At 42.2% G+C, this 17,186-nt stretch overlaps 2 protein-coding genes across 3 annotated transcripts in view; one reads left to right on the forward strand and one right to left on the reverse strand.

The window, feature by feature from the left end:
- LOC135098970 (WSCD family member AAEL009094-like) overlaps positions 1-17,186 on the forward strand; it is a 36,863-nt gene that overhangs the window by 4,391 nt on the left and 15,286 nt on the right. For both annotated transcript variants that reach the window (XM_064001432.1, XM_064001443.1), the window contains exons 2-9: positions 2,392-2,517; positions 2,992-3,061; positions 3,778-3,926; positions 6,401-6,524; positions 7,055-7,146; positions 7,711-8,088; positions 9,201-9,340; positions 12,736-12,952. In XM_064001432.1, the coding sequence (XP_063857502.1) occupies positions 2,392-2,517; positions 2,992-3,061; positions 3,778-3,926; positions 6,401-6,524; positions 7,055-7,146; positions 7,711-8,057 (908 nt within the window). In that variant the 3' untranslated portion in view covers positions 8,058-8,088; positions 9,201-9,340; positions 12,736-12,952. The remainder of the gene's footprint in view (positions 1-2,391; positions 2,518-2,991; positions 3,062-3,777; positions 3,927-6,400; positions 6,525-7,054; positions 7,147-7,710; positions 8,089-9,200; positions 9,341-12,735; positions 12,953-17,186) is intronic.
- The window catches only part of LOC135098931 (polypeptide N-acetylgalactosaminyltransferase 14-like), a 92,264-nt gene continuing 84,656 nt past the window's right edge, over positions 9,579-17,186 (reverse strand). The window contains exons 12-14 of the mRNA XM_064001367.1: positions 16,897-17,068; positions 12,714-12,938; positions 9,579-12,244 (exon numbers count right to left, since the gene is read on the reverse strand). Of these exons, the coding sequence (XP_063857437.1) occupies positions 12,086-12,244; positions 12,714-12,938; positions 16,897-17,068 (556 nt within the window). The 3' untranslated portion in view covers positions 9,579-12,085. The remainder of the gene's footprint in view (positions 12,245-12,713; positions 12,939-16,896; positions 17,069-17,186) is intronic.

Genomic DNA, 17,186 nt, shown 5'->3' on the forward strand with positions numbered 1-17,186 from the left:
TCCGAGTCAATGACATGTAAAAATATGAGTGAGGAAGGCAAACTCTTGCATTAAGGAGTCAACATCTTTTCTTACTTGGTCTTCTCCCGTTAGTTGCCACCAAAGCTGATCATCCTCGTCATCATCGTGCTTCGTCCTCTGCGTCTGTTTCCGTCACACCTAATACCGGCATGGTTTCCTGCTTTTTTTTTTTTTTTTATGTAGGAGGGACACCGGCCAAGAGCAACAAAAAAAAAAAAACAATGAAAAAATAAATAAATAAATAAATAAAAAAGCACACTGAGATGCCGGTCCCCGAATAGGGTCCGAAGCGGTAGTCAAAATTTGAAGGATAAGTGTCTTGAAACCTCCCTCTTGAAGGAGTTCAAGTCATAGGAAGGTGGAAATACAGAAGTAGGCAGGGAGTTCCAGAGTTTACCATAGAAAGGGATGAATGATTAAAAATACTGATTAACTCTTTCATTAGAGAGGTGGACAGAACAGGGGTGAGAGAAAGAAGAAAGTCTTATGCAGCGAGACCGCGAGAGGAGGGGAGGCATGCAATTTACAAGATCAGAAGAGCAGTTAGCATGAAAATAGCGGTAGAAGATAGCAAGAGATATAGCATTGCGGCGATGAGAAACAGGCTGAAGACAGTCACCTAGAGGAGTAGTTAATGAGACGAAAAGCTTTTGATTAGACCTTGTCTAGAAGAGCGATATGAGTGGAACACCCCCCTCCCCCCAAGACATGTGAAGCATACTTCATACATGGACGGATAAGGTTCTTGTACAGAGTTAGCAGCTGAGGGGATGAAAGAAAAAAAAAAAAAAAAGCAGAGACGTTTCAGAACACCTAACTTCATAGAAGCTGTTTTAGCTAGAGGTGAGATGTGAAGTTTCCAGTTCAGATTATAAGAGAAGGGCAGACCGAGAATGTTTAGTGCAGAAGTGGGGGACAGTTGAGTGTTATTGAAGAAGAGGGGATAGCTGTCTGGAAGGTTGTGTCGAGTTGATAGATGGAGGAATTGAGTTTTTCAGGCAATGAACAATACCAAGTTTGCTCTGCCCCAATCAGAAATCCATATGCCTTCTCTTTGGTCTTCCTCTCCGGCATCCTTCTTCCAAAATATTCCTCATCTCTCCTCTGCACATGACTACACCACCTGGGTCTCGCCTCTAACTTTTTCCTGAACCTGACGAAGTTTAAACATCATCAGCAACTTCATGAAGACCCATAGAGGTTTGCTATAGTTGTCGTCGTCGTATTCTTCTTCCTCTTCTTCTTCTTCTTCTTCTTCTTCTTCTTCTTCTTCTTCTTCTTCTTCTTCGTCTTCTTCTTCTTCTCCTGTTCTTCTTGTTCTTGTTCTTGTTTTTGTTCTTCTTGTTCTTCTTCTCCTCCTCCTCCTCCTTCTTCTTCTTCTTCTTCTTCTTCTTCTTCTTCTTCTTCTTCTTCTTCTTCTTCTTCTTCTTCTTCTTCTTCTTCTTCTTCTTCTTCTTCTTCTTCTTCTTCTTTTCCCAGTTTTTCTATCTATCTATCTATCTATCTACCTGTCTTTCTATCTGTCTATCTTCCTTTGTGGGTTTGGTCCACTCGAGTCCCGAAACGATCAGCCTCACACACACACACACACACACACAGTTCTTTCCTACTTACCTGGACACCCTCTCTCACACACACACACACACACACACACACACACACACACACACACACACACGTAGCCATTGCGGGATCTCTGCCTGGACTGTGGAAGGGAAACCGTGAACGCTAATTTTGGATCGGCATGCTAAAGGTTACCCGGCGAAAATCGATGGACTATCTTTGGCGGCAAGGAAGCAGTCTGGCCCGGTTGTCCCAGCATTCCTCGAGCTGCTGGGGTCAATCAGCTCCTCTTATTAGTGTATCAAGTCAGGAAGTGTCGCGCTGCCAAGGGAACCAAAGAGTCATGGCAGAAAGGCTTATTTAATGTAGCGGTATAACATTATAACACTGAGGGGATGAAAGGAAGAGAGAGAGAGAGAGAGAGAGAGAGAGAGAGAGAGAGAGAGAGAGAGAGAGAGAGAGAGAGAGAGAGAGAGAGAGAGAGAGAGAGAGAGAGAGATGTTCCACTTTACCATCCATAATAAGAAGAAAACGATCAGTTTGCTTTAGAAAATAAAAATGAAGACAAATATACGCATTCTCTATATATTCATTCATCGTAATCAACGCCAGTCTTCAGTAAAGATCATCGCTCCCTTTATGAAAAAATTTTACTACCATGCGAGGAAAGAAACTCGTAATATTCTTAGCTGCAAAAGTCAGCTTATAAAAATCCCCATGAACCTTTTTCCATCTTATTACTTTGCTTCCTCTCTCGTCGACTCTGGAAAGCTATTACCTGATCTCTTCGTCCATTCGCTTCTGCAGGGATGAGGGAGAGACAGCACCTGAAGGCCATGGTGGTGGTGACGGCAGCAGCGATTGTGGTGATGATGATGATGATGGCAGGGATGTCCTCTCCGCCCATGTCGATGCTTCTAGCCCGTCTTAATGGTAGGATTTGTCTGTGCTTGCATGTGTGTGTGTGTGTGTGTGTGGTAGGGAGAAGAGCGGGTACGTGTGAGCAGCGTCGTTACTATTCGGTCTCCATCAAGGTAACAGAAAATCCTCAGCATCAGTTATGAGGATAGGACGAGAAATAGAAGGTTCAAGCTTGATAAAGTTAGACTGAAAGAAAAAAAAAAGGAAGAGAGAGATTCCTTCTTCCACTTGTCCAGAAATGTCTCAACAGAAAAGAGGGACAGCAAAAAAAAAAATTGGCTCTCAAATAAAATGACAAATAACTGAAATGGACCGAGGAATCAGGTTATTAATGTTGAGTCAATAGGGAGCTTTCAAAAGGTTAGAGAAATTTATGGATGACGATGATCGGTGGATATACGTATGTGTGTTTTATAAAGGGACCGCCACTTGTAGATTTGTTGACGCTCCCCTTATTCTTAAATTCTTATGTTCTTATGTCCACAGAATCGTCCTCGTTTCCGGTGGTGAGCGGCGGCGTGGTGAGGTTGTGGCCGAAAGACGAAAACTGCTCCTGGTGAGAGGAATGAATGCCTTGTACAGTCGCGGTCATAAGTCGAGTAACCTTCTGCACTCACTCTCATTGTACTGTATATTCGCCTTCTCTCAGTCTTAAGTCCCCTGATCTCATAATTTCCTTACAGAGCCTAGTAAGTATCAGACTCCAGGCACATCAGAGGGCTTTAAAGTGAGGAGGAATTACTAGATACAGAGGAAGTGATTACGGTGTCTTATCCAACTATTGACCACTGTTGTATCTTTGTTCTTAGTGTCGAAATGCGAGTTGATTCCTAAGATGATATACGAGTACTTAGTTGATGCATTACTTGTATCACCACCGTCTGAAGAAATGGATAAATAAAAAACTTAACATTGCCAGGGTTTAGAAAGAGTCCGTGTGATGTTGATAGGTTGCAATGCCTTGTGTAGATTGGTCATTTTGGTCTTTTGCAGTTTCTTGTTTGTTCTTATTTTCTGAATAAGCCGAACACCATCTCTCTCTCTCTCTCTCTCTCTCTCTCTCTCTCTCTCTCTCTCTCTCTCTCTCTCTCTGTCTCCATTATCTATCTATCTATCTATCTATCTATCTATCTATTTCCATCCCTCTCTCTCTCTCTCTAAACTATAAGTAATTTGTTATAATTGACTGTTTTCTCCTTTGTTTGTTCTACCTCTCTTCTCTCTCGTCTCCTGCGCGTCCTCGGTGTGTCTGGCGCGTGGTGGCTGCGGCAGGGCTGAGGTGCGGTTTAGCGCTGGCCTGGCGGGTTCCTGGCTGCTCTCCTTCCCTCGCTCCGGCAACACCTGGACGCGCTACCTGCTGGAGGCCGCTACGGGGGTCTTCACTTCCTCCGTGTACAACTCATCCCGCCTACGTGAACTGGGTGAGAGAGAGAGAGAGAGAGAGAGAGAGAGATCAAAAACACTCTCACCTTCGTAGGAGTGACGGGTCCTATACATATTTTACTTGTAAGGATAAAAGACCTTGCTTATTATGGGAATTTCAAAAAAATCCTTGCCAGGCGTCACCAGCAGCTGTGCGAAGGAGTCAGGAGCAAGGCGCGTCTCGGAGGCCATACGCTGAACGCCTCGCCCTCGTACTGCCTATCACAGCGTGAATTTGTATGTACTTATTTGTATGGTTGACGTATTTCCGTATATTCAAAAGGTACTGAACCTCTTTGACTGAGACGGCTTTTACTGAAGTTTAAAGGAATCTGCTGCAAGTTTAATGTTTCAAGACGCTATTGACTGATAAGCTTTTTTGACTCTGATCAGGAACTGGTATTTCGGTGGGCATTTTCATTCTGCCTTTTAATAGCCCTTGACCAGAGCCCAGCCTGCATAAAGAATAGAAAAGGGAGTAAATGAAAGCGTAAATGTTTCATTGCGTGTAGCTTTTTGGGTAGGTAAAATAGTCTACGATCATCCAAAGGAAGCAAAAGAAAAGATTTTTGTATCGCAAAGTGACTGGACGATGAACTTTTTGTGTCTATTCTAATTCCTTTGTTGAAAGAAGTGATGTGCCTTCATCTTTACTAACCCATGTCTCTCTCCTTATACTCTCGTCTTGAAATGACTGGTGGGAAGAAACCTCTATTTTTACTAACCTACTTTTCTTATGCTATTATCTTACCTCTGAACGGTTGGTGGGAAGAAGCCTTTCTCTTTACTAACCTACGTCTCTTATTTTAGTGTTGTTTTTTCCTCAGTACGGTTGGTGGAGAGGAACCTTTTATTAACCTACATCTCTTTATTCGTATAACTGATCAACAAATTCCTGAGGACTAACAGGTTTGACACTGCTTTCTTAATACCCCTTTGTGTTCCTTCAAATATCCAGCCTCCGTGATGGTGGCGCTGACCTCAAGACACCCCATTATGGAAAACAGTGACCTGTGCCCCTCATCCCTACACTTAGGCAAGGGTCAGAGAGGTTAGGTGGCCCTGGAAGACGTCCCCGCCGCAGGATATTGGGAAGGCAGCGGATCCAGTGGGGTGTTCGTGGTGATGTCTTGGGTTGTGAGGAGATGAGGCTTTAGTTTTGAAATGCTCTAACTCTCATGACTATAATATATATATATATATATATATATATATATATATATATATATATATATATATATATATATATATATATATATATATATATATATATATATATATATATATATATATATATATATATATTTTTTTTTTTTTTTTTTTTTTTTTTTTTTTTTCTATTTGTACGTCCATATAAACAGTCTTTACGGTGTTGTCAATGTTTACAAAGGGCGAGCATAGCAGTGAAAGGGTTGAGCTCTAATAACTAATATTTCATTGATATTAAACTTACTGTAGACATAAAAACACTCCTGAAAATATCAGTAACTTTCACAAAAGCGCATTAAAGGCAGTCGAGATCAGAAGGCTCATTACTTTTAATTATATAATGATGTATTTTTATGCGTGACAAGAGAAAAGAAACTTGAGCAAATGGAAAATTAAACCTAAATATCAACTTGATTGGAAAGAAAGCAGAATTTCTTTTCTTTTCTTTTTTTTAAGTCCGGTCTGAATTTGATCTGTGAGAGGATTCTTTTCTCATTCAATACGTGCATGTGCTGGAATTATTATTATTTTGTTTTTTTGCTTTTGTTCCCGGGATGCTTTGATGCTCCTCCGAAAAAAAAAAATTATACTTTACGAAATGCATTCACACTCCCTTGATAAATATCTCTGGTTCCGAAGATAACTTGATGCCCCTCCAATATATGTTCCCAGTTCCAGGGATGCCTTGACCCTACTCTGCTAAAAACTCACTCCATAGATATCTTGAAACTCCTCTGTTAAAATCCTTACTTCCAGAAATGCACTGATACTCCTCTGATCAATATTTATAGTCCAAGAGATAGCTTGACACTCACAAAATACTCCAGGTCACAAGGAGAAGAGGAACCAAGGTCATGTGTAGGATTCCACTGTTTTCATACCTTCGTGGAATTCCGAGGCAATGTGAAGTAAGAATAGGAGAACATAAGAAAATAAGGGAAGCTGCAAGAAGTCGTCAGGCCTACATGTGGCAATACCTACATGAAACTTACCTACCTGTTACCACCTATTATTCTCATCTCTTATGTACTAATACTGTTACTACTACTACTACTACTACTACTACTACTACTACTACTACTACTAACTACTACTACTACTACTACTATTTTCTCCTAATTTTCTTCTTTTCTTCTTCTTCTTCTTCTTCTTCTTCTTCTTCTTCTTCTTCTTCTTCTTCTTCTTCTTCTCCTCCTTCCCTCCTTCTTGTGTTTAACGTTTAAGTGGATGAGTAACTTTGCCTTAAACGGTCCTTCTTTCACAGGGTTCCTAGGAGAGGGCGTGTCTGCAAGGCGCGGCACCACCCTCGCCACAAAGACTCACTCCCTGCAGCCCCTCGCCAGACACCCGGACTACCCCGTGGTGGCCATCGTCAGGAACCCCGCCAAGTGAGTTTGAAAAGAAGGAAGAGTTAAGGTCCTTTTTCTTCCCTTGTCTTAGCTGAAGTTTCTTTACTTTTGTTTCCTTTATTTCCCTTCTTTTCTCTTTCTGTTTTTCGGTTAATTTCATGTCATTTTTGTTCCTTTCATCTTCTTTTATGCCTTTAATATTTTTATTTTATTTTTCCTTTTCTTCTCTTTCCCTCTCATCCCTTCTCTTTCTTTCCTCTTCGCTCTCTTCTCTGCATTTTTTATTTCATTATTTTTTTTATTTGTCTGTACGTTTTCTTATTCCTTTTTTTCTTCATTTATTCTTTATTTATTTATTTATTGAGCTAGTCTGTTTGGTTTAGTTTTTTTTTTTATTTATTTCATCTTATTTTAGTTTATTATATATCTGGTGTGTGTGTGTGTGTGTGTGTGTGTGTGTGTGTGTGTGTGTGTGTGTGTGTGTGTGTGTGCCCTTCATGTCTTCTTTCTTAACTTTTCCTTCCCTTCACCTTTTTCCCCCATTGCTGCGTGACGTTGCGTTGACCCAGAGCAATCCTGAGCTACTGGCACTACATCAAGAGCCGCTGGTCACCGGACAGATTCATCGCCTCCGCCAGTCAGGGCACCTACAGGACACGCGGTGAGTCATGCGTGTTTATGTCCACCTCGATGTGTTTTACCAAGTCGTAGTATACAAGGCTTGAGTCGCACGCTTATGGTCCTGTTTCCCTCATCGTTTATGTGTGTGTTTGTGTGTGTGTGTGTGTGTGTGTGTGTGTGTGTGTGTCAACGATCATACCATATTCAGTACACCGTTTCTCGTCCAATCAGTGAGGTTAAGCAATTGTTGGATGGGTGACCTCCTCCTCCTTGTGTGTGTGTGTGTGTGTGTGTGTGTGTGTGTGTGTGTGTGTGTGTGTGTGTGTGTGTGTGTGCTTTCCCTTTCCTCTCAGGTCTTAGTCTGAGTATAACAAACATCCCTCAACATTCATCAATTCTCCGAGGTTCTTACCCCTCAGCCCTCAGGCATCAGATGTCTATACGCCACAGCTCTCTCGATCCCTTCTTCCTTCCTTCCCCTCGCCCGCGACCCTCAGAGCGATCCACCACCGCCACCACCACCACCACCACCACCAACCTCACCCTCCCCTCAAGGTTACAAGAACTCAGACCTTGCCCTTCCCTCTCCCTTCCTCTCCCTCAGGCTTCCACAAATTCGTGAGGGAGAAACTGGCAAAATGGCGCAGGACTTACGTAGTGGCTATTACCAACTCCACGCGGATTCATCTCCTCCACTATGAGTTGCTGAGAGAGGCGCCCCTGCCACGCTTACAGGAGCTGCTCGCCTTCCTGGGCTACGGCAGTACGGACAGCCGTCTGGCCTGCCTGCAGCATCACCTGGATGGCGCAACTCTCGGGGCGCAAAGGCAAGACCTCCCCTACTCATCGAGGGAGGTGAGGGCGATGCAGGCAGCGACGCAGGTGGTGGACAAGCTGGCCAGGACGCGGGGTCTGCCGGGTCTCCCAGACTACACCCGCTTCCCTAACTAAGGATTATAGGCGGCGGAGGCGTGTTGGGGCGGTGAGTGTGTGTGGAATTGTGTGTGTGTGTGTGTGTGTGTGTGTGTGTGGTCGCTGCGTGGTGGTATTGTAGGTGGTAGTGATGGTATGATGATGAATCTCCCACATTAGCCCCGAACCTCCCAGTAGTAGTAGTAGTAGTAGTAGTAGTAGTAGTAGTAGTAGTGTGGTTTTAAATAGTGTTGGAGGTGATGGAAGTGTTGGTGTTTCAATATTTTTCCTCTTAGATTGTTGTAAGATAACTTTGTGCGTAGATTTCTTTGGCCACCTACCCCTTCCTTATATACAATGCTGCATATGTCATTTATGTATAACGTTTAACAATTTTCTACCTAGTATCAACTTAAGAATTACATTCCTACATTGTTTAATTATAGCTCCAGTGTTAAGTCTCTCTCTCTCTCTCTCTCTCTCTCTCTCTCTCTCTCTCTCTCTCTCTCTCTCTCTCTCTCTCTCTCTCTCTCTCTCTCTCTCTCTCTCTCTCTCTCTCTCTCTCTCTCTCTCTCTCTCTCTCTCTCTCTCAATGTGTCCTGAGGTTAAAATTAAGCAATATCAAACGTTGGTCAATGTACGATCTTCCTGAACCCAAAATAAAACTGTTACCCTTCACTTGGGAGAAACATTCATTTTCTTTGGTCACCTGATACGGGAATTGGAAGGTAGACTAAAGGGAACATGCGGGAACCAAATTGCTAATTTACGTCAAATGGAGCGTATGTTAGTACTGTAGTATGCTCATCTTTATTCTTTCTTCAGGTTACTTTCCTTTCCTCAGACTATTTTCATGGCAACTACAACATTTCTTTGCTTCTCTTTTTTTTTTTTTTTAAATTCCATCGTGGTGGTTTACTTTAAAGTTTCAAATTTTCTATCTAATCTAAGCAACTAAAAAAGGATTAACCTGGCGAATATAACCCATAGCATTCAAGTCAATCATTGGTGTATTCTGTACATGTATCAAGGAATCTGGTACAAAAATAAGAGTAAAAGTATCAACGTGTCTCTCTCAATAAAATTAAATGAAGGAGATTTCAAAAAAGTTAACCAATGTAACTCATCAGATGTCCTTGTACTCCATTATTCCATCACATATCACTATTACCAATATTTCAGTGCCTTGGGAATCGAGATCCAGCGCCCAGCCAGCACCGTCGCCAGAAGGAGAGTCATGGTGCGGGGACGTGTGTGTTGACGCAAGGAGTTTGTTAGGCTGGGAGAGAAAGAAGATCTGTAGCAGCAGTTCCTGGTCTGAGGTGAGTGGAATGTTGTGAGAAGCATTTACTCTCGTACCCTTTAAAATTTTTGGTGTTTATAAAAAAAAGTTGCTGAGATTCAACACGTTCCCGACTATGCCCCCTTTATAATGTATACTTATTCCTTTTCCTTCCTCCTTTTTACATGTTCAAATAATTTTCCCCCTAAGATGCCCATTTCAGTAAACCTCATACTTTTCATTATTTGAGCGTCACTGGTGGTAATAAAAACAAGCCAACATTTCCTCACCTTTACTAGCAAAAAAAAAAAAAAAAAAAAACTAACAACAGAATGACAGACGAGTGTAGGGCGACGACTGAGGGTAACACAATGAGGCGACGGATACTTACAGATGACAGGATGACAGTGCGTGACTACAGGATGACGGGAAAGGAAAGTCATACAGAAAGCTCAATGAACCAGCTATACTGTGTTCCACTATATTCAATGTTTTCCCCTCAATCTTAAACTGGTGTCCTGGTAATCTCTCCACTGACAGGGTCTATTTGTCGATCGTTTGGGTCTCATAGGGATTATTTTCACAGGCCACAGAGATGAGGAGTCAATTTCTCATGGGTGTTTATTTTGATTGACGATGCAGCATTTTTGTTGAAATGTCACTAGAATAATTAAGACTCTTGTCAGTGTAATTCTGGGACTGTTTTTAGACTGTTCTCTCTAGGAATTGGAATCTTCATTGTTTGTTTGCTTTATATCTTTCTTTTTTTTTCAGAGATGATTAGTAAGTTTTCTATGTGTTTACTTAGATTGGTGATGCTGAATATTAGTTGAAATATCACCAGAATAATCAAGACAATTTTCAGTGTAATTCTGAACTTGTTTGCAGTGTCCTCTTTAGAGACTAGCGCTTTCATTGGACCTTTTTCCCTTGCACTTTTGTTGTCCTTGACCAGCGTCCCTCCTACAGAAAAACGAGGAAAATTCAAATGAAAACACCCTAGAAAACCGTCAGTAACTTCAACTAAAGCATGTTGAAAGTACTCGAGATAAAAAAAACTATAATGTTTGAAAATTTTGTTCCAGATTTTATAAGACTGTCAGCAGATCAGACAACGTGAGACTGAGGGAAGACACTAAATGCAACAGAAGTAAATACGGCAGGTTAATTGACATCTGAACATGACTCTACACGTCCAGCAGATGACAGGGAGGATACAGAGTGACTGGGTGACGAGGGGCATAACTACAGGCTGTAACAATAAACATCAATAGAACTACTGGATGGCTGGGTTGGGAAAACTATACATCTCTCTTACATCAACAGGGAAATATACATGAACTAGATACAGTGATTTCAGTAATAAGAACAACGGTATACAAATGTAATGGAAGACTGTATTTATTTGTGTTGTTATTGTTGTCTTAGAGAAATAGCCCTGAACACTCTTACAGGATCCAAGATTGACTGACTGACCGACTGACTGACTGATTGATTGGTTTAATGCGCCTCAACACGAGGTCATATAGCGCTGCATGGATCCAGAAACAAAAATATCAACACAGAATACATGGAGAAAATTTGAGTTGGAAGACGACGAGATGGGTAATGAAAGGATGACGCTGTACAACAACCAAGTGACGAAAGATGACAAAAGTTTACATATGATGGAACAAATTGACAATGCAGTAGAAAGAAAGGATGTGCGGGGTAAACAACGATTAGGTATTAACGGAGTGATAAAACGAGCGATAAAGGACGAGGACAAAATCCAAATGGTAGTGAATGAAGGGAAAATTATCCGAAAATAATGACAGAACAAGTGATAAAGAACGAGGATAAGATGAAAGGAATTGTGAATGATAAGTATATCACTTAAAATTATTAAAGAAATGGATGGCAAAGTGAAAGACAATGAGGAGAAGAGATGAACAAGAATAGGAGCTGCATGACGTGAGTGATAGAAAAGATAAGATGAGGATATGAAGATGAGAAACAGTGAATGGGAATAACGTGTACCTTAAAGAGATGAAAATAATATGAAGAGTTTTAAGAGGAAAAAAAAAAAGGGAAGAGAATACGAAAAACACGATCGAAATGACAAGACTGGCAAAAGTAACCTGTGCAGAGAAACGAGAGGCAGAATAGGTAAAATAAAGCGTTAGATAAATGACAAAAGATAAAACGGAGGACAGAGAGTAGCAGGAACCGAGATGAGGAGGAAATGATTAGAAAAATCACGTTTGTAGGATAAAGAAAACATGAAGAGTGAATAGGGGTAGGAAATGTACGTACGGTAATGAGTAACTGGGATGAGAAAGTAAGGAGTGAGATTCGGGATAAAAAAAAAAAGTCACGTTTGTAAGGTAATGAAGAGAGGAACGAGGTGGAATGATGTGAAATTTAGGGTGTTGAGTGACATAAGGAGGGAAAACAGAAAGAAGCAGAAATCAAGAGGAGGAGGAGGAGGAGAAAAAAAAAAGTCACATTTATAAAGATGAGAGGCAGAGTGGATGGAGGTGGAATGTAAGGTGCCAAGTGAGTACAGGGAGAGATACAGTTTAAAACCCCTTCACTGCTCTGCCTGGCTATCTTTTCTAACATCCAGAGCCCTGTAAAGAAAAATTTGCTTGGACACACGCACAGAAAACAAACCAGGAGGCTAATTTTTGTCTTTCCCAGAATACAGAACGACTCGAGAAACTGTCATAGAAAACGTGTCTGAAAAGTTGGAAGTGGTTATGGGAAGAGCATATCTGGCAGTGTGAGGGTTTCAAAGGCCGCGCTAGAGGGTGGGAAGGGCCTGTAACTCCACGGAGAAGTCCCACTGTTGTGAGTAGAGAGCGTCGCGGCACGGCAGGGCTTGGGCGTCCGGGGCGTTGGTGGAGTCGAGGCACAGACCAGATGCGATGTGCTGCAGCCGCCGACCCTGCCGCTGCCACCTCTGCCGGACATACACACACACATATACATACACACAGTTTAGTCAATTACTTGAATATTACTGTTCGGTGTAATATTACTCCATATCTTCATTGTTGTCATTATTATAATAATAATAATAATTATTATTATTAGTAGTAGTAGTAGTAGTAGTATTGTTGTTATTTTTATTAACAGTAGAGTTATTTGTACAGTAGTAATAGTAATAGTAGTAGTAGTAGTAGTAGTAGTAGTAGTAGTAGTAGTAGTAGTAGTAGTAGTAGTAGTGGTAGTGGTGCTGGTGGTGGTGGTGGCGGTGGTGGTCGTAGCATTGCTTTTCTGCTACTACTACTACTACTACTACTACTACTACTACTACTACTACTACTACTACTACTACTACTACTACTACACTACTACTACTACTACTACTACTATCGTCCAGTCTCACTCCTCATCCCTACAATTCACTCCCTCTCTCCCTCTCATACCTGCCTGGGTCCCGCCGCGCAGGGGTAGAGCAGGACTCGCTTGCCGGAGGTGAGAACAGTGAGACATCGTTCGCCCTGAGTGACTGAGCCCTCTTGCGTAAGTCCCCACCGCTGCCCCGCCCCCTCGCCCGACGTACACTCCTGCACCGTCACCGTCGCCGACGCCGCCTCGCCCCCGCTGTGCCCCGCCTGCTTGTCCCCCTGGTGTGGTCTCTTCTGCGCCTTCTGCAAGTATTGAGGTGGGTTTTTTGGTGTGTTGCTGTAGTTCTCCGTGGTTTAGTTTGTTATGATTTTTTTTTTTTATCGTTTTTGTTCTTGTGTTTTTTTTTTTGAGGGGGGGATTGGTTGTATGAGAGAGAGAGAGAGAGAGAGAGAGAGAGAGAGAGAGATATTTACTGACCACAATAACACATCAAACTGTTAAAGCTTCATTGGTCAATCTCTCTCTTGCCTTCTTGCCTGTCACATGACCATAACTTGATCCAGGCTTGAACTTTCCATCTCTCTCACACCACCCTTTTAATTGAGAACTTTGGTCGGATACCTTACCAAAACGCCTTCTTGACTTATGGATCCAACCAAACCTTTTGACACGATCTTCTTAATCTACGTACAAAAGGGAAAAAAAAAATAGAAGTTGCTTGAGACAAATAAGACGAGCTAAATATTTATCAGAAGCAAGCTGTGTCATTGTTTTTCGAATGATTCATCAAGATACTCAGGGTTAGGTTGTTATTCATCGGTTTCCTTGTATATTTTTCTCAGCGACCTGTAACTCATTTGCTTTCTATCTGGACGCATAATCTTGATTCCTTACAACTGCGTCCAGATCCAGATTGGTTTTCTAGTCTTAGAGCGGAAGGAAATATTGGTCCTACTGTTGTTTAAGGCTGAGAGGAAGAAACATTTTAAGGCCAGACTCGAAAAAAAGTTCAAGTGTGTATCTTACTGATATCGTTACACACACACACACACACACACACACACACACACACACACACATCAAACATCCGTGACTTATTACCCTGAAATAAAAGAAATACTACCCCTTTAAAAATTTATATGATTGAACTTCAAGTGAACGAAAGACGAAAAAAAGGAAAATGATCAAAGCATACAGATCTCCCTTTGTCTATTTCAACCTAGTTTTGCCGTAACTCAGTGTAGCAGTAGTTGAGTCTGTAACCAAGTCAACGGCGCGGGGTATCCAAGCAGCGAGGCGAATGATTCCCCTTTATCTCGCTCACTGGCTGGTCCAATGAAGCAGCGTCGCGAACACCAGGCAGGAGTAATGACCGAAAAAGGATGCCACCTAATCAGACTGTTGCCTAATGTTCGAGCTGAGATACAATGCATTGCTGAATTATCGTAGACCTCTCTTGATATGTTCTGAAGAAAGAAAACTAGGAAGCGATTGTTACTGTGCCTATGACGAGTTACCAATAGGCAGGGAACTAATTAGTATTTCCACTGGGATGCGCTTGTTAATCATCACATAGACCTCATTTAGCAAGGAGGAAACATGAACGAAAGCTCAGTAGATTGCGTAAGGGAGGAGAGACGATTTAGAAAGAAGGAAACAATACATGAAACTCGGTGGATCACGCAAGAAAGTAAAGATGTGTTAGAAAGGAAAAAACGGTAAAGAAAACGGGGTAGAATAAGCAAGAATGTGAAAATGTGACGAAGCACCCTTGGTAATTGTAGAGCTTGCTGCTAAAAATCTGGCACAACTTGTTTAACGAATTTAGAAAGGACGAAACCAGACAAAAAAAAAAAAAAGCCATATTCCTTAAATGGTGCAAGAAAGTAGAAACTAGACAGAGCACCAGTATTAAATGCTAGGCGTTGCATAGATTTTCTTTTTTATCTTTATTATTTCTAGAAGAGATAAGGAAGTAATAGGCATAAAAGAGCAGCGCTGGCGAGAGTGCGTTGGGTCTCACGCTTGATAACATTACTGGAAACCCCGGGCAGTATCCTTCATCGCTTTAGACTCTCCTGAGAACTAATTTTACAGGCCATAGAGATGATTAGTAAGGCTCCCATGACGTTCCCTGCTGTAACTGATGCAGAATCTATATTAAATCATCACAATAATCACAAAAACCCGGGGCAGCATTCTTCATCGCTTTAGATTTTCCTAAGAACTAATTTTACAGGCCATAGAGATGATCATGCCGTTTCCTCCTATAACTGATGCTGAATCTATATTAAATCATCACAATAATCACAAAAACTCTCTTGAAAACATCCTATAACTCTCACTACATTCTGATAAAAATAATCAAGGTAAGACGATGAAACGCTGGAGAATAGAGACCCTGCATTTCGTCACCACACGACACAGTTCAGGCCTTTATTCCGAAACGCTCAACCCTCTCACCACGACTGTTTTCAAAGGCCACAGAGATGGTATGCCGGATTCTCAAAGGTAATTTTCATGTCAGTAATGTAGAAATCTTGTTAATCTGTCTCTAGAGCAATAGAAAACCCGTGTAAAGTCAGCTAGAGCCTTTTGAACGTAGTGAAAGGTGTGGCGCAAAAGTGTTTCAGAATCTGTATGGTCCTGTCAATTCGAAGCTGCTGCAGGCGAGGGAGTTTGGGAGAGGAACTTTTGCTGCCCGCTCTGTTTGCCGGGGAAAGATTCCATGCCGCGGCAAAGGAGGGAGTGTGACGCGACGATCTGGTGGCGGAGGATCAATGAACTGCGAGACGGAGCAATAAACTTCAAACGTGGGAATGGTGCGTGAAGAAAGAGTGGCAGTGTGTGTGTGTGTGTGTGTGTGTGTGTGTGGAGAGAGAGAGAGAGGTATATGAAAAGTCAGTAGGAGATTTCGTTCTGTTTCAATCTTGAGCTGCCTCTTTGTGTGAGAGAGAGAGAGAGAGAGAGAGAGAAAGAGAGAGAGTTGGTGGTGACTGATAGGTGTAATGATGGTGATGATGATGACAGTGATAATGGTGATAATTGGGACTAATGGCGATTATGTTGACTGTAATAGTGACTGATGGTAGGGAAAATGGTAAGGGTGACGGTAATAGTGACTGTTAGTAGTAATGGGGATTAAGAGTGAATGATGGCGGTGATGACTGATAACTAATAGTGGTCATGATAGTTACGATAGTCACGATTGTTAGTTTCTGATGGTGGTAATAACAGTGATGGTGACTTTCAGTGGTGACTTTAAAGGCGACTGATAATGATGATTTTACATGATGGTGATGACAGTGACACCGTTCCCTGCGGCGCGGTGGTGCAGTGTGGTGATGAGGCAAGTCGTGAGGGGCGCCGTGGGGGTCGTTGGTTCATTCAATGCTCCACACGTTCGCTTCACTGCTTCGCTCATAACCTAAATGGGTTTCATTCCTTACAAGTGATTTTTTTGGCTTCTATTTTTTTGGCTTGCCTTGGGCGCGTGGCACTGAGCGATAATTACAAGCTTCACCTTAAAGGACACGGTGCTCCGGGGAATTGAGGCGAGGAAAAAAGGAGTCGTATTTATTTAATGGCAGAAGCAAAGCCAGCGTGCGTGTTGCGATTAATTTGCTGTGTTCGTGTGTGCGTCGCTTTCATCCTTGTTGCCTTGGGTAGCTGCCTTGACTGCTGCAGGAATAACATAAGATAATTTTGCAAGGAAAGTTGTAAAGAAGCGTTAGAAGCACACGTGGCAGTCCCTTTACGATATAACTATACCTGTTTAGGAAGCCACAATTTGCCAGTCGTAGAAATAACATGAGAAATTTAGAAAAACTGTAGGCATTAGGATTACACGTAGCTTTCACTATTAGTCAACAAAGGCATCCTTGAAACACCCAATAACTTCCACTACAGTAAGTTAAACCATCACTGTAATCATGAAATCACCCTTGAAAACAGTAACTTCCATCACAACTAGTTAAACCATCACTAAAATCACAAAACACCCTTGAAGATCCCAATAACTTCCACAGCAGCCCGTTAAAACTACTCAAAATAAGATGACAGAAGACTGAGAAACACGCCCTTGAAATCATAACCCTCCATACTAACTCGCGTAGCAATACACTACACACATCCCTAAGACACCCAAGAAAGAACTCCGCATCACGAACTAGTCCCTCAGCATCGCACACACCACCGCAGTGACCACCCAGTCCTTACGAAGGGTGCCGCAAGGTGATTTCACTCCTTCGCACTCCTTACCTTGTGTGGTTTGGGAGGTTCAGCACCCTGCAGACACAAGTTACCCTGCTGGAGTTGCCCGTACGCTAAGTCGTGTTTGGAAGGCGCGCCCAGGTCCGGGTAGATGTTTTTGAGGTACCAGCTGAAGCCCTGACACCCAAGCCGCTCCCGCAACGCCTTCCTGCCGCTGATACTGACGAAAGAGACGCCGGTGAGAGAGAGAGAGAGAGAGTGTGTGTGTGTGTGTGTGTGTGTGTGTGTTTTAATTTGTAGGTGAACTAAGAAGTGTAAATGCAAGAAGAGGTTTACAC

Source organism: Scylla paramamosain, chromosome 4 (genome assembly GCF_035594125.1).
Source record: "Scylla paramamosain isolate STU-SP2022 chromosome 4, ASM3559412v1, whole genome shotgun sequence".
NCBI classification, from domain to species: Eukaryota; Metazoa; Arthropoda; class Malacostraca; order Decapoda; family Portunidae; genus Scylla; species Scylla paramamosain.